This window comes from Taurulus bubalis (genome assembly GCF_910589615.1).
Source record: "Taurulus bubalis genome assembly, chromosome: 6".
Taxonomy (NCBI): domain Eukaryota; kingdom Metazoa; phylum Chordata; class Actinopteri; order Perciformes; family Cottidae; genus Taurulus; species Taurulus bubalis.
In genome coordinates, this window is record NC_136594.1 from 4,771,366 (window position 1) to 4,790,527 (window position 19,162).

Below are 19,162 nucleotides of genomic sequence, written 5' to 3' on the forward strand. Positions count from 1 at the left end.
AAAATAAAAACCATCTAGATCCAAAAACACGTCAACATTGCAGAGTGAAGTGACATTTGGACGCCGCGGCTGCACCAACCACCGCGGCGCCGGGCGGCGGCGCTTCGAAGCATCGCTTTTCCACGGAAGGCTATTTTTAGGCCCTCGTTATCTCCCGACACACTCGCAGGACACGAGGCCCCCGGCAGCAGCGAGCGACCTCAGACCGCCTACGTGTGATTTACTGTACGAAACGTTTATGCAACACACTTCTACCCCCGGCCTTCACCCCTCCTCCTCCTCTTCCTCCCTCCAACTCTCCTGCTTCTCTTCTCTCTCTTCTTCCACCCACTCCTCCATGGAAGCCGGTTTGTGCCTGTTGGAAGGTATTGCATCATGGCTGAATCACAATCGGGCCACGGCTCTCCGACCAACTGCTGGCTCGGCGATTACGGAAAAATAAGCAAACCACACTAGAGGTATTATTACAAGGTCTGAAACTGTATTTGGCAAGTTTTCTTTTTCTTAAAACAAGTGCATACATGTACAGCTAGAAGCATTTTTTTTGTCTTTGTTTGTGTATTTTTTTTTTTTTTGCCAAGTGCTCAGATTAGTCACATTCTATGTTTGACAGGAACGTCTCCAGAACTAAAGTACACCAACAGATTGAAAAGAAACAAGTGTGATGAAGGGGGGCCTGTGATGAAGAGTACATACCTTTCCATCTTCAAAAATATAGAAACACAATGTATTGAAAAAAAAAGAATCAAAAAAAAAAATTATACAGCCATGTTTACGAAGTTTATACTTCCCTTGTGTCCAATATGTACATGTCCGTCAGTCTCTCCGGGGCCTGCTGGATGATTTATATTTGGGGGTGTGTGTGTGTGTGTGTGTGTTACTTTATGTCCTGCTGCTGTTGCCGTAGTCGGATTACAAAAGGAAAAGAGTTTGCGAACAACTGGCGAGCCTTTCAAGGGTCCCGCTCCTTTTTTACCTTTATGTCCCCGGCCAAGATTGTGGCTATTTCCCCCTGCATGAAGGCCCAGGGCACGTTGGAGCCGACCAGCGGGCAGCGCTCGCCGCTGGGGCAGTACACCTCGCCGGTGGCGCCCTGCTGCTTGATGCTCTCCCGGGAGCACGGGAAGCAGAACTTGTGCGACGCCACCGACGGGCACTGGACGAAGTGCGTGTCCTCCAGCCGCTCGTGGCACAGAGTGCAGCACAGCGGCACGCTGCCCGGCGGCACGGAAGAGTCCGGGATGCTCTGCAGCGGCGCCGTGTGGGGGTCCATGCCCCCGGCGGCGTGCGACGCCGGGGCGCCGGAGGGGTTTCCGCTGGCGGGGCCCTCCCTCTGGGCCAGCCGCCTCTGCGAGGCCGAGGACGGCGACAGGGGGCTGCCGCTGTTCCGCCGCGCGCCCGCCGTGGTGGAGTGTACCTGGTTGCCGTCCTTCGGCGAGCCCGTGCCGCCGGCGTTGTCGGTGGCGAGGATGAGCGCCGCCATGGGGGACTGGCCGTTCTGCGCCGCGGTCGCCGACGCCTCGGGGGGCGTGGTGCGGGAGTGCGGGGAGATGGTGGAGGGGGGCGGGGCCGAGAAGCCCTGCAGGGCGCCGGGGGGCATTTTCAGGACGTCGGAGGGCGACGGGAGCCAAGGTTGGCCCTCGCCGCCGTTCATCTTGGGGGCGCTGCCCTCGCCGTCTGGCTCCGGGGAGTTCTTCCTCTTCATGCTGCGTGGGTGCTTCCCCCTGTCTGTGGCTGAGGAAGAGGAAGAGGAAGAGTTAACACAACCACACTAAACACACCCAGCATGCCACTCATGCAGGAGGCACACAATTCTCAAAACACACGCTTTGACTTGCTTTGTTTATGCCGCTGCTGTTCTTGGCCAAAGCTCTGCGCACGCGCACAGGTGAGCACGTCCCGCTTTTAGCAGCGTGGCGTTACACGAGCGTGTCGGGTTTAAAACACACGTCACCGCAGCGTGCGTAAAAATGTGCTGACACATAACTCCTAGTACTGTTTTTTTAAGTTCCTGTTTTCAAGGTGCTGCCAATTAAAAAAAAAAAACTGTTCCACTGCAACAACAAAAATAAAAAACACATAAATACCTGTTTTTGAGGAAGTGGCACTCGTCTCGTAGCCCATCACCCTCTGCATGGCGGCGTGGTCCCTCTGCATGGCGGCGTGGTCCTTCTTGAACCGGCCGTCGAACGTGTGCAGCGCCATCAGGTCCCGGACCGTCTTGCCTTTGCCCATCCAGTCCTTGTGGCCGTCCGACATGTCCGACAGGCTGTCCGGCCTGTGTTTGTCTTTCAGCTCCTCCGGACGCTTGCCGTGCTCCTGCCCGGGGCCGGGCGCCGCCAGGACCCCGGGCAGACCCATCTGAGTCGGGCGGCCGTTGAGCGGGTGTATGGTCGGGATGCCGCCGTTCACCAACGGCACCAGGCTCGGGGGGACCGCGCTAGTCCTGCGGGGGTTTGGGCTTTGGCGGTTGAGCTCCGGGGGCTCGTCGGGTTTCGGGTATCCGTTGGGCAGCGGGAGGCCGTTGGCCTGCCTCCCCGGCTGCTGGTACTCCGGTCCCAGCCGGGGAGGCCGGTCGGAGAGCGGGTAGCGGTCCAACGGCTGCGGCGCGCGAGAGCCCGGGTCCCCGCCGGCCGAGTGGTTTATCTCCTTCCCGGCGTGGTGGAGCAGCTTCCCCGGGCCCGGAGAGCGGCCGTCCTGGAAGCCGTGGGCTCTCTTCAGCTGCCGCGCGGTCTCGATGACAAACTCGATCCGGTCCGCCCCCTCGTAGTTGACACATCCGCGGCAAATGGGCTCGGTAAAATCCCAGATCATGGCCCACGGCATGCGGGGCAAGTCGCACAGGTAGCAGGACTGCCTCCTGGAGGCAGCGACCGCCGCGGAGGACATGGTGCAGCCCCGGAGCGAATGCAGAACTCTCTCCAAAATGTCCGTCAGTTTGTTCACGTCGCTGGAAAAGGAAGGAAGAAAAAAAAAAAGTTGTATTTTCTCTCCCCCCTCAGAAAACGGCAGAGTCACACGGACCGGAGTTCATCGTCGTCGTGTCCTTCGCCTCGGCGCGCGCCTCCGTCTCTGAAGCTCGCGCTTACAATTCAGCTCGATCTCTCAATGTAGGGCCGTGACGTCAGCGCCGACACTCGGCGGCTCGTGCTCCCGGGTTTCTATTTACTGGATTCTTCGACAACCCCTCGGGCGCATGCTCACCGTTTCTCTATCTTTATCCGGGAGAGCTTATTGGTTGCGGGGATCGTGTATGTCTGAGAGGGAGGCGTCGCTCCGTGTCGGATTCAAGACCGAAGTTATCACGTGCTAGTTATTTAGTACACAGATAATACTACCCCAGTAAATACCATGTACTTTATACAATACAATTCATGCATCAAAACACACAAGTAAAAGTACTACTTATTATAAAGAATGACCAATTTCAGAACGATGTATATTTTTGGATTATAATTATTCCTCATGCTTTAATTTAGCAGCTGATAAAGGTGCGGCTAAATAAGTGCTTTATACTGATGCTGGGTAGTGTATTCTATAATATTACATTATTCTGTATTAGTAATCTTCATCTGCAAAGTAACTAAATGTAAAGTAATAAAAGTATATTATTTACCTCTGGAAATACTCACAATTATACATCACTTGAGTAACTGTGCTTACTTACTTTCACTGAAAACATGTATGCACGTAAATATAGTGAATAAAATGTAGTTATACTGTTTACAATCATGTCCAGGTTATGATGGCTAAACTATATTCTGGTAATAGTTGGAAAAGCATGAATCCCAAACCAAAAACAATCCATTTTACACCATGTGTATTTGATATGTATTTTTCCCTGGGTTCTGCTATTTATGTTAAATTCACTCCACGTCAACAGACTGAAGAGTAAGAAAAATTCATAATTTCAAGATGGTTCCCGGTGTTTGTAGCCTGCAGTAATACACGCTACAATTAAGCCAAATTCAACAATATGTGGCAGTAAAACCCAAATGTTAACAAACGGAATACCTTCTTTTTAATTAGCTGAAGCAAAAGCAAGCATTTGATCCTAAAGTTGTCGCCCTCGGCCTTGTTGTCTGCTGTATAAGCTGTTGTTGTTGTTGTTGTTGTCACTTGGGTCCATGTAATCTTGGCCTGCTCTGCTCTACGCCGACTTCACACTTTTGGCATCGAAAATGAAACTTGGCCTCGAAAACAAAATCATGAACTGAAAAGTAAACATTGGCTGGTTCAAATTGGATCCTGGAATCGGAGGCAGAGTGAGAGCTTGCTCCTCCCTTTCCTCCTCTCTGCCCACAGGGAACCAAAGAGGTTTTTATAAATACCAAAACCCAGAGCAGGGAGTTCAGCTGACACGCACACACACACACGCACGCACGCACGCACGCACGCACGCACACACACACACACACACACACACACACACACACACACACACACACACACACTCCTTTTAGTGGTCAACAAGTGCTGAATCCACATACTGTATTTTGGAAGACAAATTTAGATTAAAAAAAAAATCTATACATATATTATTATTTACATCTTTGCTTGCACGTGGCAACATTTAAAATAATACATTCAACATGGCGCGTGAAAATATATTTTAGGGTAGAATGCAGAATGAAAGCAACAAGTGTTGTAGCTTTGCCTGCAGGCTCGCTCTCTCTCTCTCTCTCTCTCTCTCTCTCTCTCTCTCTCTCTGTTGCATTCCAGTCAACGGTGCCAGGCACCCTTGACGTCACAGGGCCAACAGCCAATCACAGAATTCCGCTGTTGTTGCCAAGCAGAGTGCGAGTCCCTTTCTGCCAAACATGGGAGTTGCAGAACAAAATGTAAAAACCAGTTCCACTTTTTTTTTTTTGCTTTGGCAAAACAAACTTTGATCTGAAATATGTCTGACTCACATCTCTGAGATATTAACACATCAAGATGTGTTCACATGTTTATCACTACAACGGTTTTATTGTTCTCTTAACTATACTCCAAAAATCTGTTGCGAATCTCTTCTTGTAGTCACCTTGGTCTGTAATTTAATTTGAAGAGTTTTTTAAACCTCTCTGTGCAAATCAATCTGCTTCTATTAGGTTTTTTTTTTTATTTTTTTTTTTACAATAGTTTAGTTTTCTTTGTTTTTATTCAATTATTTGTTGAAATGTGACCCGTTACAGTCGCTTCTCAGAGAAGAAAGAAAAATAAATAATAAACATTATAGTTTTATTGTCATGGTTTCACTACAGCAACAGGCTGAATTATCTTTTATATTAAGATACAGACACTTTATTTGGCAGATTTTCTCATTTTAGGGCTCAATTATAGACATAAATTACACTATTAGCTTGTTTTTGTCTGGGCAGTGTTTACCATTGTGTGGGAGTATTGCAAACCTCTTATCTGCCACCATCACGTCAACGTTTATTTTAACATCCACCCCACAGTCTGTTGACCTCTAAAACAAACAGCAGATTCCAGCTGCAGTTCGGTCAACATAAATCTAGTTATATATCTTTTTGCCACAAAAAAAGTAACAAAAAGAGTAAATAAGCGTTGGTGTTGAAGTCAGAAGATGCAGAAAAGCATCCGGCTGGTGGGGTCAGCAGCGGCGTCTCTTATGCTCACAGCCCGTATCGCTGCTGTCGGGCTTCACTGCATCATGACATGACCCCACCAGTCAGCTGATGGGAAGACAGGAAGAAGAGAGGAAGTGTTAGCAGATGTGGTTTGCATACCCGGTGTTAACCCTAATATACTAATGGAGCAATAAGACAACGTGGGGCATCACCTCAGTTTCAGTGGAACTCTCTCATCCAAAGTAAAACTTTATTATCACATGTCAACTTAAGCACCTCTAATTGGCTGTTCTACTTGTTTCTGGATTAACCCCATGAAGCAATACACATATAAAACATATAATTGAGAACACATTTTGTGTGTTAACAGCATCGAAAACACAATCATGAACTGAAAAGTAAACATTGGCGTCGAAACACTTGTATTGTAGAAAGTTGTATTTTCACTGAAAAACCCCAAAACGGGAATCGTCGCCAACACTTAAAGCCGCTGTCCTTGGGCTAATGTGGTTCAAATTGGATCCCTGGAATCAGAGGCAGAGTGAGAGCTCTCTCCGCCATTTCCTCCCTTTTCATAAATACCAAAACCATGAGCAGGGAGTTCAGCCTGCACACACACACACACACACACACACATTTTAGTGGTCAACAAGTGCTGAATCCACAGACTGTATTTTGGAAGACTTGAGCTGAAAGACATGTCGGACAAGGACTGGATAGGAAAAGGCAAGACGGTCCGGGAGCTGATGGCGCTGCACACGTTCGACAGCCGGTTCAAGAAGGACCACGCCGCCACGCAGCAGAGGATGGAATACGAAACCAGGGCCGCTTCCTCAGAAACAACAGGTTTTATGCTTTCAGCAGTGGAACATTTTTGAATTGGCAGCACCGTGAAACTTAAAAACAGCACTAGGAGTTATGGGTCAGCACATTTTACGACACGCTGCTGTGAAGCCCGTTGAAACCCGGTTGTGTTAACCCTCCTTCTTCCTCTTCCTCTTCCTCAGCCACCGGCATCCCGGACTCTTCCGTGCCGCCGGGCAGCGTGCCGTGGCGCTGCACTCTGTGCCCCGAGCGGCTGGAGGACAAGCACTTCGTCCAGTGCCCGTCGGTGGAGTCGCACAAGTTCTGCTTCCCGTGCTCCCGGGAGAGCATCAAGCAGCAGGGCGCCACCGGCGAGGTGTACTGCCCCAGCGGCGAGCGCTGCCCGCTGGTCGGCTCCAACGTGCCCTGGGCCTTCATGCAGGGGGAAATAGAAACAATCTTGGCCGGGGACATAAAGGCGGCCATGGCGGCGCTCAACCTCGCGACCGACAACGCCGGCGGCACGGGCTCACCGGAGGACGGCGACCAGGTCGCGCGGCACATCGAGTGAGATCAGTCTCGAAGGCTCCTCTGAATCTGGAAGAAAGCATCGTCAACATGTCGTCAAGCAATACTTTAAAAAGAGGAGGTCTTAAGAATCCACATTAAATACTTGACTTCTTCCTTTTACAGGGATTGTACGAAGGCAATGAAATAAATACATGTAAATAAATAGGAGTTCACAGTTGTTTTAATTCCTCCTCTGTGAGAGGCTTGAAATGGGCCCCAAAACATATGAATGGGACATTAGCCTCTCTCGCTATGAATTGTGGGTAATTCCCGAAAGGCAAAGTCTGCAGAAATGCAGACGTTCGCAAAGTGTCCATATAACGTCTGCAAAAGGAGCTCTCGAACTCGTCTGAGTCAGGACGTTGGGATCGGGTCATTATGACTCGTTCACGTTACCGCGGTGAAGGAGGGCGCGAGTCATTTTGAGACTTGACTCAGACTGGAAAACTCAGATTTAAAATTCCCGCTGCTAGTATTAGATCTAGGCTGGGTTGCACCAACATGGATTACATTAATCCTGGTTTAGAGTTAATCTAGGGTTAGTGAATCTAGGTTTAAACTGGTTTATAATTAATCAGAGATGTGTTGCACATCTTCCTTTTAACCCTGGATTAGTTAAACTAGTTGTAGGTTGAAACCTATTGACTAGGTTTAAAGTTTGGTGCAACTAGATTAAAAGACAAACCTGGTTTAAACCTAGTTTAAGAGTTAATCCTTGTTGGTGCAACCCAGCTTTAGACAACTAGAAACAGAGCGGCACCACCACGCGTTAGTGGTCACGGTTGGAACTGCAGGTCATGTGACATTATTACAATGGCGGTAAACGTAATTAGAAAGACAAAAAAACAGTTTGAATTCGGATAATTTGCCCTTTAAAACTCCTCTCTTTTTAAATTTAATGTTCATTTATTTTGAACAAAAGTAGTGTGTTAAGAGCAGCCACTTTTTATTTTATTTATCTGCATTTTTAATACATAATGCTGCATCGAGCATCATGGCGTGATTGTAAAAATAGGGTGCCCTGATGAGGAATTCAGCATGCCTGGTCCTCTCTGAAGCCTTTTCTCCTATAATGACGCTTTACAACCTGCAGATTTAAACCCCCTCCTCCCCCATAAATCCTCCCAGTCAGCTGACTGATCATCCAGTCGCCTCCTGCCACAGCGTGGAGGGGAGGGAGGGCATTCTTCATGTGATTTCCCTTCCTGAATGGAAACACAAACACGAACTGACAGCACAGACGACATTTCCCACATCCCTCACTCGGCACCCGAACACGGGCAACACACAGGCGGGGAGATGTTATTTTAACATTTTGGGTCTCTGGGTCTCTGGGTTCCATCCAAACTGATCAACAGGTACAGAAAACATGAGGCTCTGACACACGTCTGCAGAGACATATATATATATATATATATATATATATATATATATATATATATATATATATATATATAGTTCAACATGTTTTTTAGTGCACCGAACCAGAACTATAAACAGACTTGTCTCACAGTTTCTGTACAAGGAAACTGTCAATTATGCTTTGAGGGAAACGTATTTTCTCCCAGTGATTATGTTTATGCTTGAAGTGTCATAAAAAAACATTTCTTATTTTAGTCAAGGAAAGTCGGCATCGAGTTTTTAAGCAAAAGCAAAAGTTTCACTTATTTCAATTCACTTCGGTAACTTAAATAACGTAACACACTTCTATTTTAAGCCAATCCATGATGTTTGCACTGAACCTGTCTGAGTAGTTTGGGTTATTTTTAAAAACACAGACAATTACGTGGATGAAATCATGACAGGAAATCAAAGAAAGACAAACTGGAATCGTCTTAATCGATGAATATGAGAACCACTTTGCAAAGATAGCATCACCAGTTTGTCGTTGTTGTTTAGAGGTTTTGTTTAATCCCTCAGTAGACCAGAAACTAAAGTATGAGGACATAATATATTATAACACTCCATTTGTTGCTGCAACGAAAATCCCCCAATTCTCTTCTTTATGGTCTGTTTGACTCTAAATGACCATAATTTACTAAATGAACATCATGCTGTATTGAAGAAGACTTGAAACTAGAGATTGAGACAAAAACTCATGTTTACAATGTTTACTGAGGGAATAAATCAAGAGAAGTAGAGTCATTTATACAGACTTCTATACAACCAGAGGAGTCGCCCCCTGGTGGTCAGTAGTTTTAAGAAACCTCAACAGCGTTTGACACATCTGTTCAGATATATGAATCACAGCCAACAATCAAGCAATGCTTGGTAACTTTCTGTCACTTTTTTAAAAAGTTAGATGGAAAGTGGGATGCAGCCGGGAGGAGAAAAAGTAGGAATACTTTCTTCTAGACGTGGGCGAACTACGTTTGAAGCTTCCTGAGGCCTTCACAATGAGCGCAGTAAGTAAGACACTGCTTCTCAAAGCTGCACGCCCTTCTGATTATGAAGCCTACAGAACAAAGCATTCCCGCGACCGTGTCAGACTTTAAACCGGCCGCAGGATGAGGAGCGCTACTAGCTAACGAAGCTCTGTCAGCCGTGTTTTGCCTGATCAGCGGGGTCTTTAAATAGCCTCCCCGTGGGCCACTCGGATGGGAGATTTGCAGACTTGGCCTGGTGTCTGCAGGGGTCGACCCAGTCAGTTTATTCAGCTTAGCAGTTTCACATGGGGGAAGAAGTCTCCTACGATGGGAAATCGGCCCCCGGGAGAAGGCAGAGCTTTTGAGGTGACGCTGAGGTCAAACTGGAGCTCTAGGAATGATTAACCGTTTACAGTCACTGAAGATATCCCTCATGTTCCTTCCTCGGCAACTTTACTAAGAGGGCTTCTGGTAACTCGACACGCCGTCTGTCTGTCTGTCTGTCTGTCTGCGCTGGAGGTCCGATCGGCTCTGCAAACATCTGATTTAGTAGCTAATCACCTCAGCAGAGTTACACGGATACAATTAAAGCTCCTATGAAACGCTGTGGAAAAGCAACGCTACCATACATTTAGCATTCAATACCAATACCAGTGAAACGCCATGATTGTTGATACCCAATTCCATGTCATGGTAAAAAACTAATAGAAAACAATAAATCACATGTACTTCAACACATTATTTTTTTCTCATACAGTCTTTTGCAAATGTATTATTAGATAATTTTCAAGTTTCTCACCAAAAACTAAACTTTACAAAATTGCATTTGAACACATCACAATAACGTTACAATTTACCTTCACTCAATACGTGTTTGCAGGGAATAGAGCATGAACGCATCATCGTGTAACTCAGTGCAACCTCCATTTTTAACAACTGCCGTAAAAGCTGTGGGCCGGCCAGACAAACAATGAGCTGAAACTCATTACAAAGCCCCGTAAAGCTGAGAGGGATCGCTTTCCCATCGTCATGTGATACGTTTTCAGTTTTGCCGTTTTCCAGGAAGTTCAAGTGCTCATTTCCTGTAGAGTCTTTTCTATCTGCTGGGGAGCGAATCATGTCATCACTGAGGGAAATGATTTATTTTGTGTTGACAGATACGCCCTCAAATGACCAAAAGTATGTGGACACAACACACTTCTGCCTACTTTTATGTCCTTCTGGTCTGGGTGTGTTTCCTGATTCTTCAGCTTTAGCATACAATGATATCTTAGACAACAGTGTTCTATAGCTGTGGATTGTCTTTGTCAGTTTCCTGTTTCAACATGATAATGTGCACAAAGCACCAACTACATAAAGAAACAGGTTTCCCTGAAATCTATCACGTGTATATTTTTGGCCATATCATTTGACATTGAGTTCCAAAAGTGGCTGTGGCTCAGCGGCAGAGGTTGTCCTCTGATTGGAAGATCGGTGGTTTGATTGTATTGTTAGTATCATTGGGCCAGATGCTGAATCCCAAATTGCTCCCGAAAGCTGTGTTCATGGCGTGTCCAAAATCTGAAGGGTGTATCCTCTGTGGAGTGTGAATGTTTTCAGTAAATATGACAGGAATTTGTCATTTAATTTTGGATGTTTCTGGAGAACAAGTGAAAGCTTTGCCCTGATTGTGGCGATGCAGGAATGGACACTGAAATTAGTAGGATTGCTCCTCTGGAGACCTTGAATATCAACAGAAAATTTCAAGTCAGTCTGTCCAGAGGTTGTTGAGATATTTAACTCAACACCAACGTGTTCAATGGACTTCCTCGGTTCCCGCGGGTGTCCACATATTGTTATGCTTTTTTCATTTTTACCAGCTGTTGGCTGATTCCTGTTCAATCAGGAGGTGACGCTCAGATCTCCTTCAGGCCTTCTGAGATTTAAAGAGAGACGTTTTGGCAGATCTCAGTCTGTGCTGACAGACATCATCAATTACAAAAGGCTTGTAAATACCATTTCCAACGGCTCGTCATTAAATAACGTGTTTGGAGTCGATCCCACCGGGACTGCGAAGGCTAATCTGTTTCTCTGTTTGAATCCGAGGCCAATTCTTAATTATTTGGAGCGCCGACAGTTGTCTCCGATTGAGGCGAGATAAAACAGAAATGTGTTTTTGCCCCGAATGCATCATCTGTTCCACATCATCAAAGCCTTTTTCTCTGTGTGCAGCGATGCTTCGTTCACCAAACGCTCTGTTTAAAAATTAAACCCGTTTTAACACATCAAAGCTAATACTACAAAGCTATTTGCTCAATTATTAAGAGCCCACACCCGCCCCTCCTGCTCCGGTGCCTCTACGGCTGTTTAAGCCAAACGTCCACTGACTCATGACTGACTGTAAACACAACAAGTTTACTGCTTTCATCAGGGGAAGGGGAAGCTCCCTAGTTTCTGTTTCAACTTGTTGACTGTTGCGTTCGACATTTGTTCTCGGTTTAGGAAAAGATGATGGTTTGAGTTAAAATAAGGTTTGTTTGGAACCGGATGCGTGAAGCCGGGAAGGACCAAAGTTAAAAAAACTGTTGGAACGGCTAATTTAATCATTTATTACGTTGTGATTGATTCCCATCTCGCTGCTCTGAGTCATCGCATTGACCGGCAGCATGAAGCTACGTGGCTAACGATGAGGGAGGTCGCGTTTACTTTTGTGGGGCGTTCAAGCTCTACTCAGTATAGATATGAAATAAATGTTAGAGAGGGAATTAAATTAACTTATTAAAACTAGCTCTAAGCAGCATATCCGACGAAATTAGAATGACTATTACTTTGACTAAAAGTATAGAAAGACAGAAAGAAGAAACTACAGCTGATTTCCTCTTTTCTTACCATCAGAACTGTTGAGCCCAAGGGTCCTGATCAGGGGCCCCATTTATATCAGGAAAATCAAGAAAAAATCATGATATAAATCCCCCCCCCCCCCCAAAAAAAAACATGTTAGGTATCAAATTAAACATAAAAATCAGGGATACAATAATATAAAATACCCATGTACAACCTCTAAACACAACTCAAACAATAAACACGATTAGGGGTTAGGGTTATCAGGGTTAGGGTGTGGGCTTAAAGGGTAAAGTCGTATTTTGATTGAGGACGCTTCGCATATTGAGACTGCAAACAAACTCTGTGGCTTTTAAATGGCGTCTTTTTGTCCGTTCAGCTGGTTTCTCCAAGATTTTTCCAATCTTGTAGTTTTCCTGAGTATTTTTGCCTGCCGGTCGACGTTTTGGCAGTTCGCACTAAACTCGGCATCGACCCTGCGGGCCGTATTACAGTTCTGTCCCTTCAGGGACTTTTGGGTAACCACCCCACACACCCAGCAGATGTGGTGTGTCTCCTGCTGTCTGCAAAGGGTAAACAGAACCTCGGCGATGCACTTTTATCTCCTCACTTATCAGCACATAACCTCGTTGTCAGGATATTACCAGTAATGAACTGCTTCCTGTTTACCGGGCCGCCGCCATTGCCTCTTTCGTCTCTTCCAGCTGCAGGACTGTTGGCGCAGGACCAACAACAGTCTGTTTACCATTTCAACAAACACATCTCCATCTCATTTAGATGCACAGAGCCGTCCGGGCAGTAAACGCCCCATGACTGGAAACATCCCCGACCACCTTCCTACAAAGACACGGTCTCAGGAAGCGACTCGCTGATCTATTGATAGACTTCTACACACATTTAAATCAATAAGTGCTGGGAACAGACGGCGATGGGACCAAAGAAAGGATGAAAGCATTCCAGCCCGGTTCCAGACCTTTTAATGTCTTTTAGTGTTTTAAATAAGCTCTGAGACGAGCTATAGATCGGCGGCGGTGTATCAAATAGTCAACTTACAGAAACAATAAATAAACCACAGATTTTATTTGCTTCTAAATTGACTTTCCTTAGCAGAAATCAGTGAACATGAACATGATGTCAGGTTAGCCACGACTGTCTTTTAATGGGAAAATCATCCTTTTGCTATGAAACTTGGTTGAATGTGTCCAATACTTTGGTTTCTGCCCAAATCCCTGCAGAGCTCATGACATTTGCATCAGCTGTACTTTGTGTTTCCTGCTAATCGGCTATACGTTAGCACGCTAATGTTAAAGGTATGTGTTAGAATACATGGTAAGCGTTATATCTGCTAACCATTAGCCACGGTGAGCTATTAGCATTTAGTATATAAAACACCTTCACACTTGCATACGGGAGTTGTTATATGTTGAGATGCCAGCACCGTGGAAACGATGCCAATGGAAAGTCGGGCACACACACACTTCCAGGTTTAGCAGAAACGCCATCGCGGTTTCATTACCAGGGTGTCACCAAATGTTCCTGGACTTCATCCCTTTTTTTGTGCCCCCCACATCACCCCGAGATACAGCACCCGTCGTCGCAACCTTTATAAAATGGACGGCCAAGTCAAATAAACCCGGTGGAGAAACACTTTTGGACGCCTCGCATCTGGAATCGGAGCGGTGATGTCACTGGGGGCGAAGTGAAAGGACAAGGGAAAAACAACAAGGCTCTCTTTTTCCTTTCGCCCGCCGCCCCCCCCCCCCCCCTCCTCTGTCCTAATCCTCTTTGCAGGCCTGCAGGGAAAGGTCGGCCAGCTGCCAAGGCAAGGGCTGCTGGGAAAACGCGGCCGCTGCCAAGCGGTGGCGGCGGCCGTGTGGCACACAGCTTTGTTCTGCCAGAGGCCTCGATTGAGACTCGGAGCTTTATGGTCGGACTGGACCGTCGCCAGACTGAAGCCCCGCCCACCTCTCTTTTGTTTACACACTTTAACTCTCTCATTCTGTCACACAGGCATACCCACTTTGTTGCTTTCTGTTTCTCTGCATGCGCACACAAAACCTCTCTCTCTCGCTCTCTCTCTCTCTCTCATTCGGGCCCGGCTCGGTGCCAAGGACTTCCTGCCAAACATCCGTCAGTTGCCATGGCGGCAGAGCGAGAGAGAGAGAGAGAGGGGGGGCAGGGGGGGGGAGGGTTGGAGCATCAGAGCAAGCCAAGAAAAATGACTCATTCCTGGAGCCAGATGTGCCACATCTGCAACCATGGTGGGGATTCTGAGATTGTGTGTGTGTGTGTGTGTGTGTGTGTGTGTGTGTGTGTGTGTGTGTGTGTGTGGGGGGGGAAGTGGGTTGGTGGTCACACGGGGAGGACAGGGCTTTTGAGTCTAGCGGTTTACATTTCCAAATAAACTGCGGAGAGGCGGGAGCAGCTCGGGCCTCCGGAGGGGAAATGATCGGAATTTCCCTTGAAGAGAGAGAAATGTTTTGGTTTTGTTTTGTGTTTTTTTTTTTTCAAAAAAGAGAAAGAAAGCTTTTTTTTAAAAAAAAAAGCAGATGGGAGGGGAGAGCCGCCGCCGCCGCCGCCGCCGCTCCTGAGATTCGGGCTCGTTACCGACTTGACATGATGATGATGATGATGATGATGATGATGATGATGATGGCAGAGTGGAGTCTCTCCAGCTCTCCTCTCGTCAGGAAAACGCTTCCAGACCGCAGACGATTTAAGAGGCAGCAGTCTCTCTCTCTCTCTATCTCTCTCTCTCTCTCTCTCTCTCTCTCTCTCTCTCTCTCTCTCTAATCTGTGAAAGCAGTCACTGGAGGAGACTCGCTCCAAGCCGGTCGACATTTCCTTTTTCCTTCCCCGTCGCTCTTCACTCTTTCCGACGGCGTCTACGGGGACCGACTGCTAAACTCATCAGCGGGGCAGCGTTTGACTTCCAGGAGTCTGTAACGGCCTCGCTGGTTGAATCAAACGTTCCTGTCACCCCCCCTCCTCCTCCTCCTCCTCCTCCTCCTCCTTCCTCCTCTTCCTGAGTGTGGCGCCGGCCTTTCTCCGTTCAGGTGCATTAGCGTTGCGTTGCCAAAAATAACATCAGCGCCACACGGCGAAGTTCAACCGTGATGTAAGCGAGGCCCCCGCAGCAAGAAAGCTGCAAATAATGACGGCTTGCGTAACGTCCCGACAAAGCCACAACCCAAAAAACCCACTGGGATTCGGGCGTCTTTCCAGACGGCTGACTTCAAACACCGAGCGCGACCAGGAGTTCAAAGCCTGCAGAAAAGGCGGACGGTGGAGTATTAGAGGGAGTTTCTCCTCGGTGGGTCAGAGACAGTAAACATGCTTCACGGCAGCACAAGGAAGCGGGCGTCTGTTTCCTTTTGAAGATCGAGGCCTTCAAGAACATCTTATCTGACTCGGGCGCGTCTCATATTTATTGATTAGACGTTGAGGTTCAACCGCTAAAAAGTAAACGGTCCCAGAAAGCTGTGCCGTCTAGAAGCAGAAAGAAAAGATGGCCGCTCGCCAAAATAAAACAAGCGGCATCCGAGCGGCGGCGGGATTTATGTTTTCAGCCAGGAGGCCGTCGCCACAGCGGGGACTGCGGTTAGCTGCAGGACACGTGTGTTCAAAAGCTAATCACACGCAGCAGGCAGCGAAGAAACGGATCCGCAATCAAACTATTTCTCAATAATACTCCAATAATGCACGGCAGCAAAGGCTTCATTCACTTCTTTTATTTCCGTGTTGTGCCGAATATTTGGCCCCATCCCACGTGGGATTACAAGACACGTTTTTATGTAAATTGTCCCGTCTTGCATATGCAAAGCATTGTGGGAAAAAGAAGAAAAAAAAGCGATGACATTTATTTTTTCTCTCTTTAAATAACTGGTTCATTTATGTTCCACATCTCAATCTTTGCACATCATCCGTATTGACAAAATATATGAAGTTGCATCTTCCCAATTGAAGCATCACACTGCTTGCGTGAAAAAATGTACGGAAGAAAACAAAATACAAAAAAACATTTTCTTCATGTAGATTTTGATTATGAATATGATCTCAGCTGACAACATGGAGATCTTTGCTTTTTAGACGGATTATTTATTTATAATTCTATAGTTTTTTTCAGCGTAAACATACTTCATTTAGGTGTAGTCAAGTAAAAAGTATTGATAGTCAGTCTATTGTCGATAGCAGTTATTGTGTTTGGTTCTTATATTGTCAATTTCAAATTGAGCTGGCCAGTTGTTAAGCAAACCCAACATTTTGCTAAGAGACTCCTCTCAGTTTATCATTTTATCATTTTTTTATCATTAATGTGTAATGTTGTGGTCAGAAAATCATTTGTTCAAATACATTCATTGCATCTAACTGATTATTTGTATTGAGTTAATTCAACTTTAATAGTTCAAGGCAATCGGTTTCCTTAAATGAATTGAGTAGCTGCTCTACCATTGTGAGCTGTTGTAACACAAGCTATTTAAGTTAGTCAGACTTAAATCATAGATTTGCTGTTACCTAATTTTAATGAGTTCATACAAACATTACAAATAAGTTTAAATAATGAATATGTTTTAAGTTCAATACAAAGAATGGAGTTAGTTCTAGTCATTTATTTACTTAAGTATACCTAGCAATAAATAAAAGTTAAGGGTACTCCATTTAAGCATTTTTTCCACTAAAAGGATTTGAGTTATTTAACTTGAATGTTTCAAGGCAATCTGTTTCTCATCAGGTTTTACAGTGCACATATCGTAATATCACGTATATATAAAACCCAATGTGTATATGTGCATACATCTTTGGACCAAGAAACCAGCAAAACACCCTCCAACAACTCGCTGCGTCAAAGACGTCAAACAAATGAATTTCTCAAAACTTCACAGAAAGATTTCACATGAATTGTCGTCAAACTCCAATTAAACCTTCCAATCGCCGACAACTCGTAGAAATCTCCATATACAGTGAATATAAACAGCTCAAAAACGTTTTTGTTTGTTTGATTACCATTGAAATATAGTTTCTATGAATTTTGAGTAATTTGTCGGATCCCACAAGCAAAGATGCTAAATTGTTATTTTTAGCACAAAAAAAGAACAAAACAGAAAAAACTCTCCCGTCTGCTCGTGTTCTTACGAGCACTTTTCTTTTTTGGGAGGAGAAGCTTGTAAAGAACTGACAGCCCCAGAGCCTCCCCGAGTCCTTGAGCTGCAGGAAACAGTTTTACGATGTCTAGCACATGAACCCCTAAACACACACACTTTTCCAGTTTTCAGACATTCTCCAGAAGCCCCGCCCTCCACCTCCACTTCTGTTTTTAATCCTCCGGCCGGCTGCTGGATTCCCTCCCCAGGCCTCCCTGCGTGGCTGAAACACCAGCGCTGCAGACGCTCGTCTGATTGCAGTCATTGGAGGCAGATGTGTGTGTGTGTGTGTGTGTGTGTGTGTGTGTGCGGGCCTTTGTTATAAACGCGGCATGCGTTTGATTCTTTCCAAAACAATCAGACAGGATGGAAACAGCATCATCCGTCTTTGTGTGTGTTTATTTGCATATGGTTATCTTTATTGTGTGTGTGTGTGTGTGTGTGTGTGTGTGTGTGTGTGTAGCATTGTTCCTATATTCCTTTTTCTATTCTCGGAGCTGCTCATAAAGCCAGTATAAAAACACTACAACTTTTATGAACAATAAAACTCTCCTCCATCACTGAGTCCCCAGATGACTCCACATTTCTGATGATTCAGAGGTTTAGTGGAGCTCAAATGTGTGAAGGGAAACATTAAAGTTACTGTGAGGAACTTTTTAACTGGTTATGAAACAGTCTCAGTCTTCAGCTGGTGACCCGGGCCGTGTTATTGGGCCCACTGGATCACAGGAGTACCAGAACCAGGACTGAGAGGGGCGGTTTTTGGAAACACTACCACCTTTGTCCACTGGGAACGCTCAAAATCAAACACAAAATTGAACTAGCAGCTTTAAAAAATCTATAATGGGAGGACGCATGGTGGAGAAAAATCCAGAAAATGTATATTTTTGTGGACAAAAGTAGTCCTGGTGGTAGATTTTAGATTGAAGGTCATCAGGGTTCATCCTCTGGGGACCAAGGATACTCAAGTGGAGTTGAGATTAGCGCCAGAAGCTTTTGAGATATATTCGTCTTCACCGACATGCTGGACTAATTCAATAATGAACTCACAGGAACGCGGTTTAGTGCTATCTAGTAATGAGGTTGCGGTTTCGGAGAAGTGTTTGTCGTTTGTCCGTTCTGGGCTCCCGTAGCAACACGACGGACACAAGAACACATCGTGAGAATATACCTCACAAACCTTTCTGAGCATTAGTCGCCTCACTCGGCTCAAAAGAGGAGCTCAGGAGTGTGAGTGAGTGTGTGTGTGTGTGTGTGTGTGTGTGTGTGTGTGTGTGTGAGTGTGTGTGTGTGTGTGTGTGTGTGTGTGTGTGTGTGTGTGTGCCTCACTCGGCTCAAAAGAGGAGCTCAGCCTTTCAACAGGGAACGAGATGCAGAGGATGTCGTCACGACCTGGAGTCAGAGCATCCGCTTATGTAACTGAGATGTGTGTGTGTGAGTGTGAGTGTGTGTGTGTCTGTGTGTGAGTGTATGAGAGAGAGTGTGTGTTTGTGTGTGTGTGTGTGTGTGAGTGAGTGTGTGTGAGTTTATGTGTGAGTGAGTGTGTGTGTGTCTCTGTGTGTGAGTGTGTGTGTGTTTGAGTGAGTGTGTGTGTGAGTGTGTGTGTGAGTGAGTGTGTGTGTGTCTCTGTGTGTGAGTGTTTGTGTGTGAGTGTGTGTGTGTGAGAGGGTGTGTGTCTGTGTGTGTCTGTGTGTCTGTGTGTGAGTGTGAGTGTTTGTGTGAGTGTGTGAGAGAGTGTGTGTTTGTGTGGGTGAGTGTGTCTGTGTGAGTGTGTGTGTGTGTCTGTGTGTGTCTGTGTGAGTGTGTCTGTGTGTGAGTGTGTGAGTGTTTGTGTGAGTGTGTCTGTGTGTGAGTGTGTGAGTGTGAGTGTTTGTGTGAGTGTGTG

General features: G+C 46.0%; 2 protein-coding genes across 2 annotated transcripts; one reads left to right on the forward strand and one right to left on the reverse strand.

Annotated features, from left to right (window-relative positions):
- Window positions 1-461: 461 nt before the first annotated feature.
- On the reverse strand, window positions 462-2,910 carry LOC306737339 (interferon regulatory factor 2-binding protein 2-B-like). Its single transcript, XM_079219060.1, has 2 exons — window positions 2,088-2,910; window positions 462-1,734 (listed from the first exon to the last, which is right to left on the reverse strand). Exons 1-2 carry the CDS (start codon window positions 2,887-2,889, stop codon window positions 953-955), a joined length of 1,584 nt encoding a protein of 527 aa, XP_079075186.1. The 5' UTR covers window positions 2,890-2,910; the 3' UTR covers window positions 462-952.
- Window positions 2,911-6,266: 3,356 nt separating this feature from the next.
- On the forward strand, window positions 6,267-7,080 carry LOC306737956 (interferon regulatory factor 2-binding protein 2-B-like). The gene is made up of 2 exons (XM_079219769.1): window positions 6,267-6,422; window positions 6,584-7,080. The coding sequence occupies exons 1-2, from the start codon at window positions 6,275-6,277 to the stop codon at window positions 6,949-6,951; spliced, it is 516 nt and encodes a 171-aa protein (XP_079075895.1). The 5' UTR covers window positions 6,267-6,274; the 3' UTR covers window positions 6,952-7,080.
- Window positions 7,081-19,162: the final 12,082 nt, after the last annotated feature.

Bases quoted from the DNA above. Each gene is read 5' to 3' on its own strand.
- LOC306737339 (XM_079219060.1), bottom strand. From the start codon at position 2,889: ATGTCCTCCGCGGCGGTCGCTGCCTCCAGGAGGCAGTCCTGCTACCTG. The intron at 1,735-2,087 runs GTATTTATGTGT...CCTCTTCCTCAG, and splicing joins TGCCACTTCCTCAAAAACAG to CCACAGACAGGGGGAAGCAC.
- LOC306737956 (XM_079219769.1), top strand. From the start codon at position 6,275: ATGTCGGACAAGGACTGGATAGGAAAAGGCAAGACGGTCCGGGAGCTG. The intron at 6,423-6,583 runs GTTTTATGCTTT...CCTCTTCCTCAG, and splicing joins CGCTTCCTCAGAAACAACAG to CCACCGGCATCCCGGACTCT.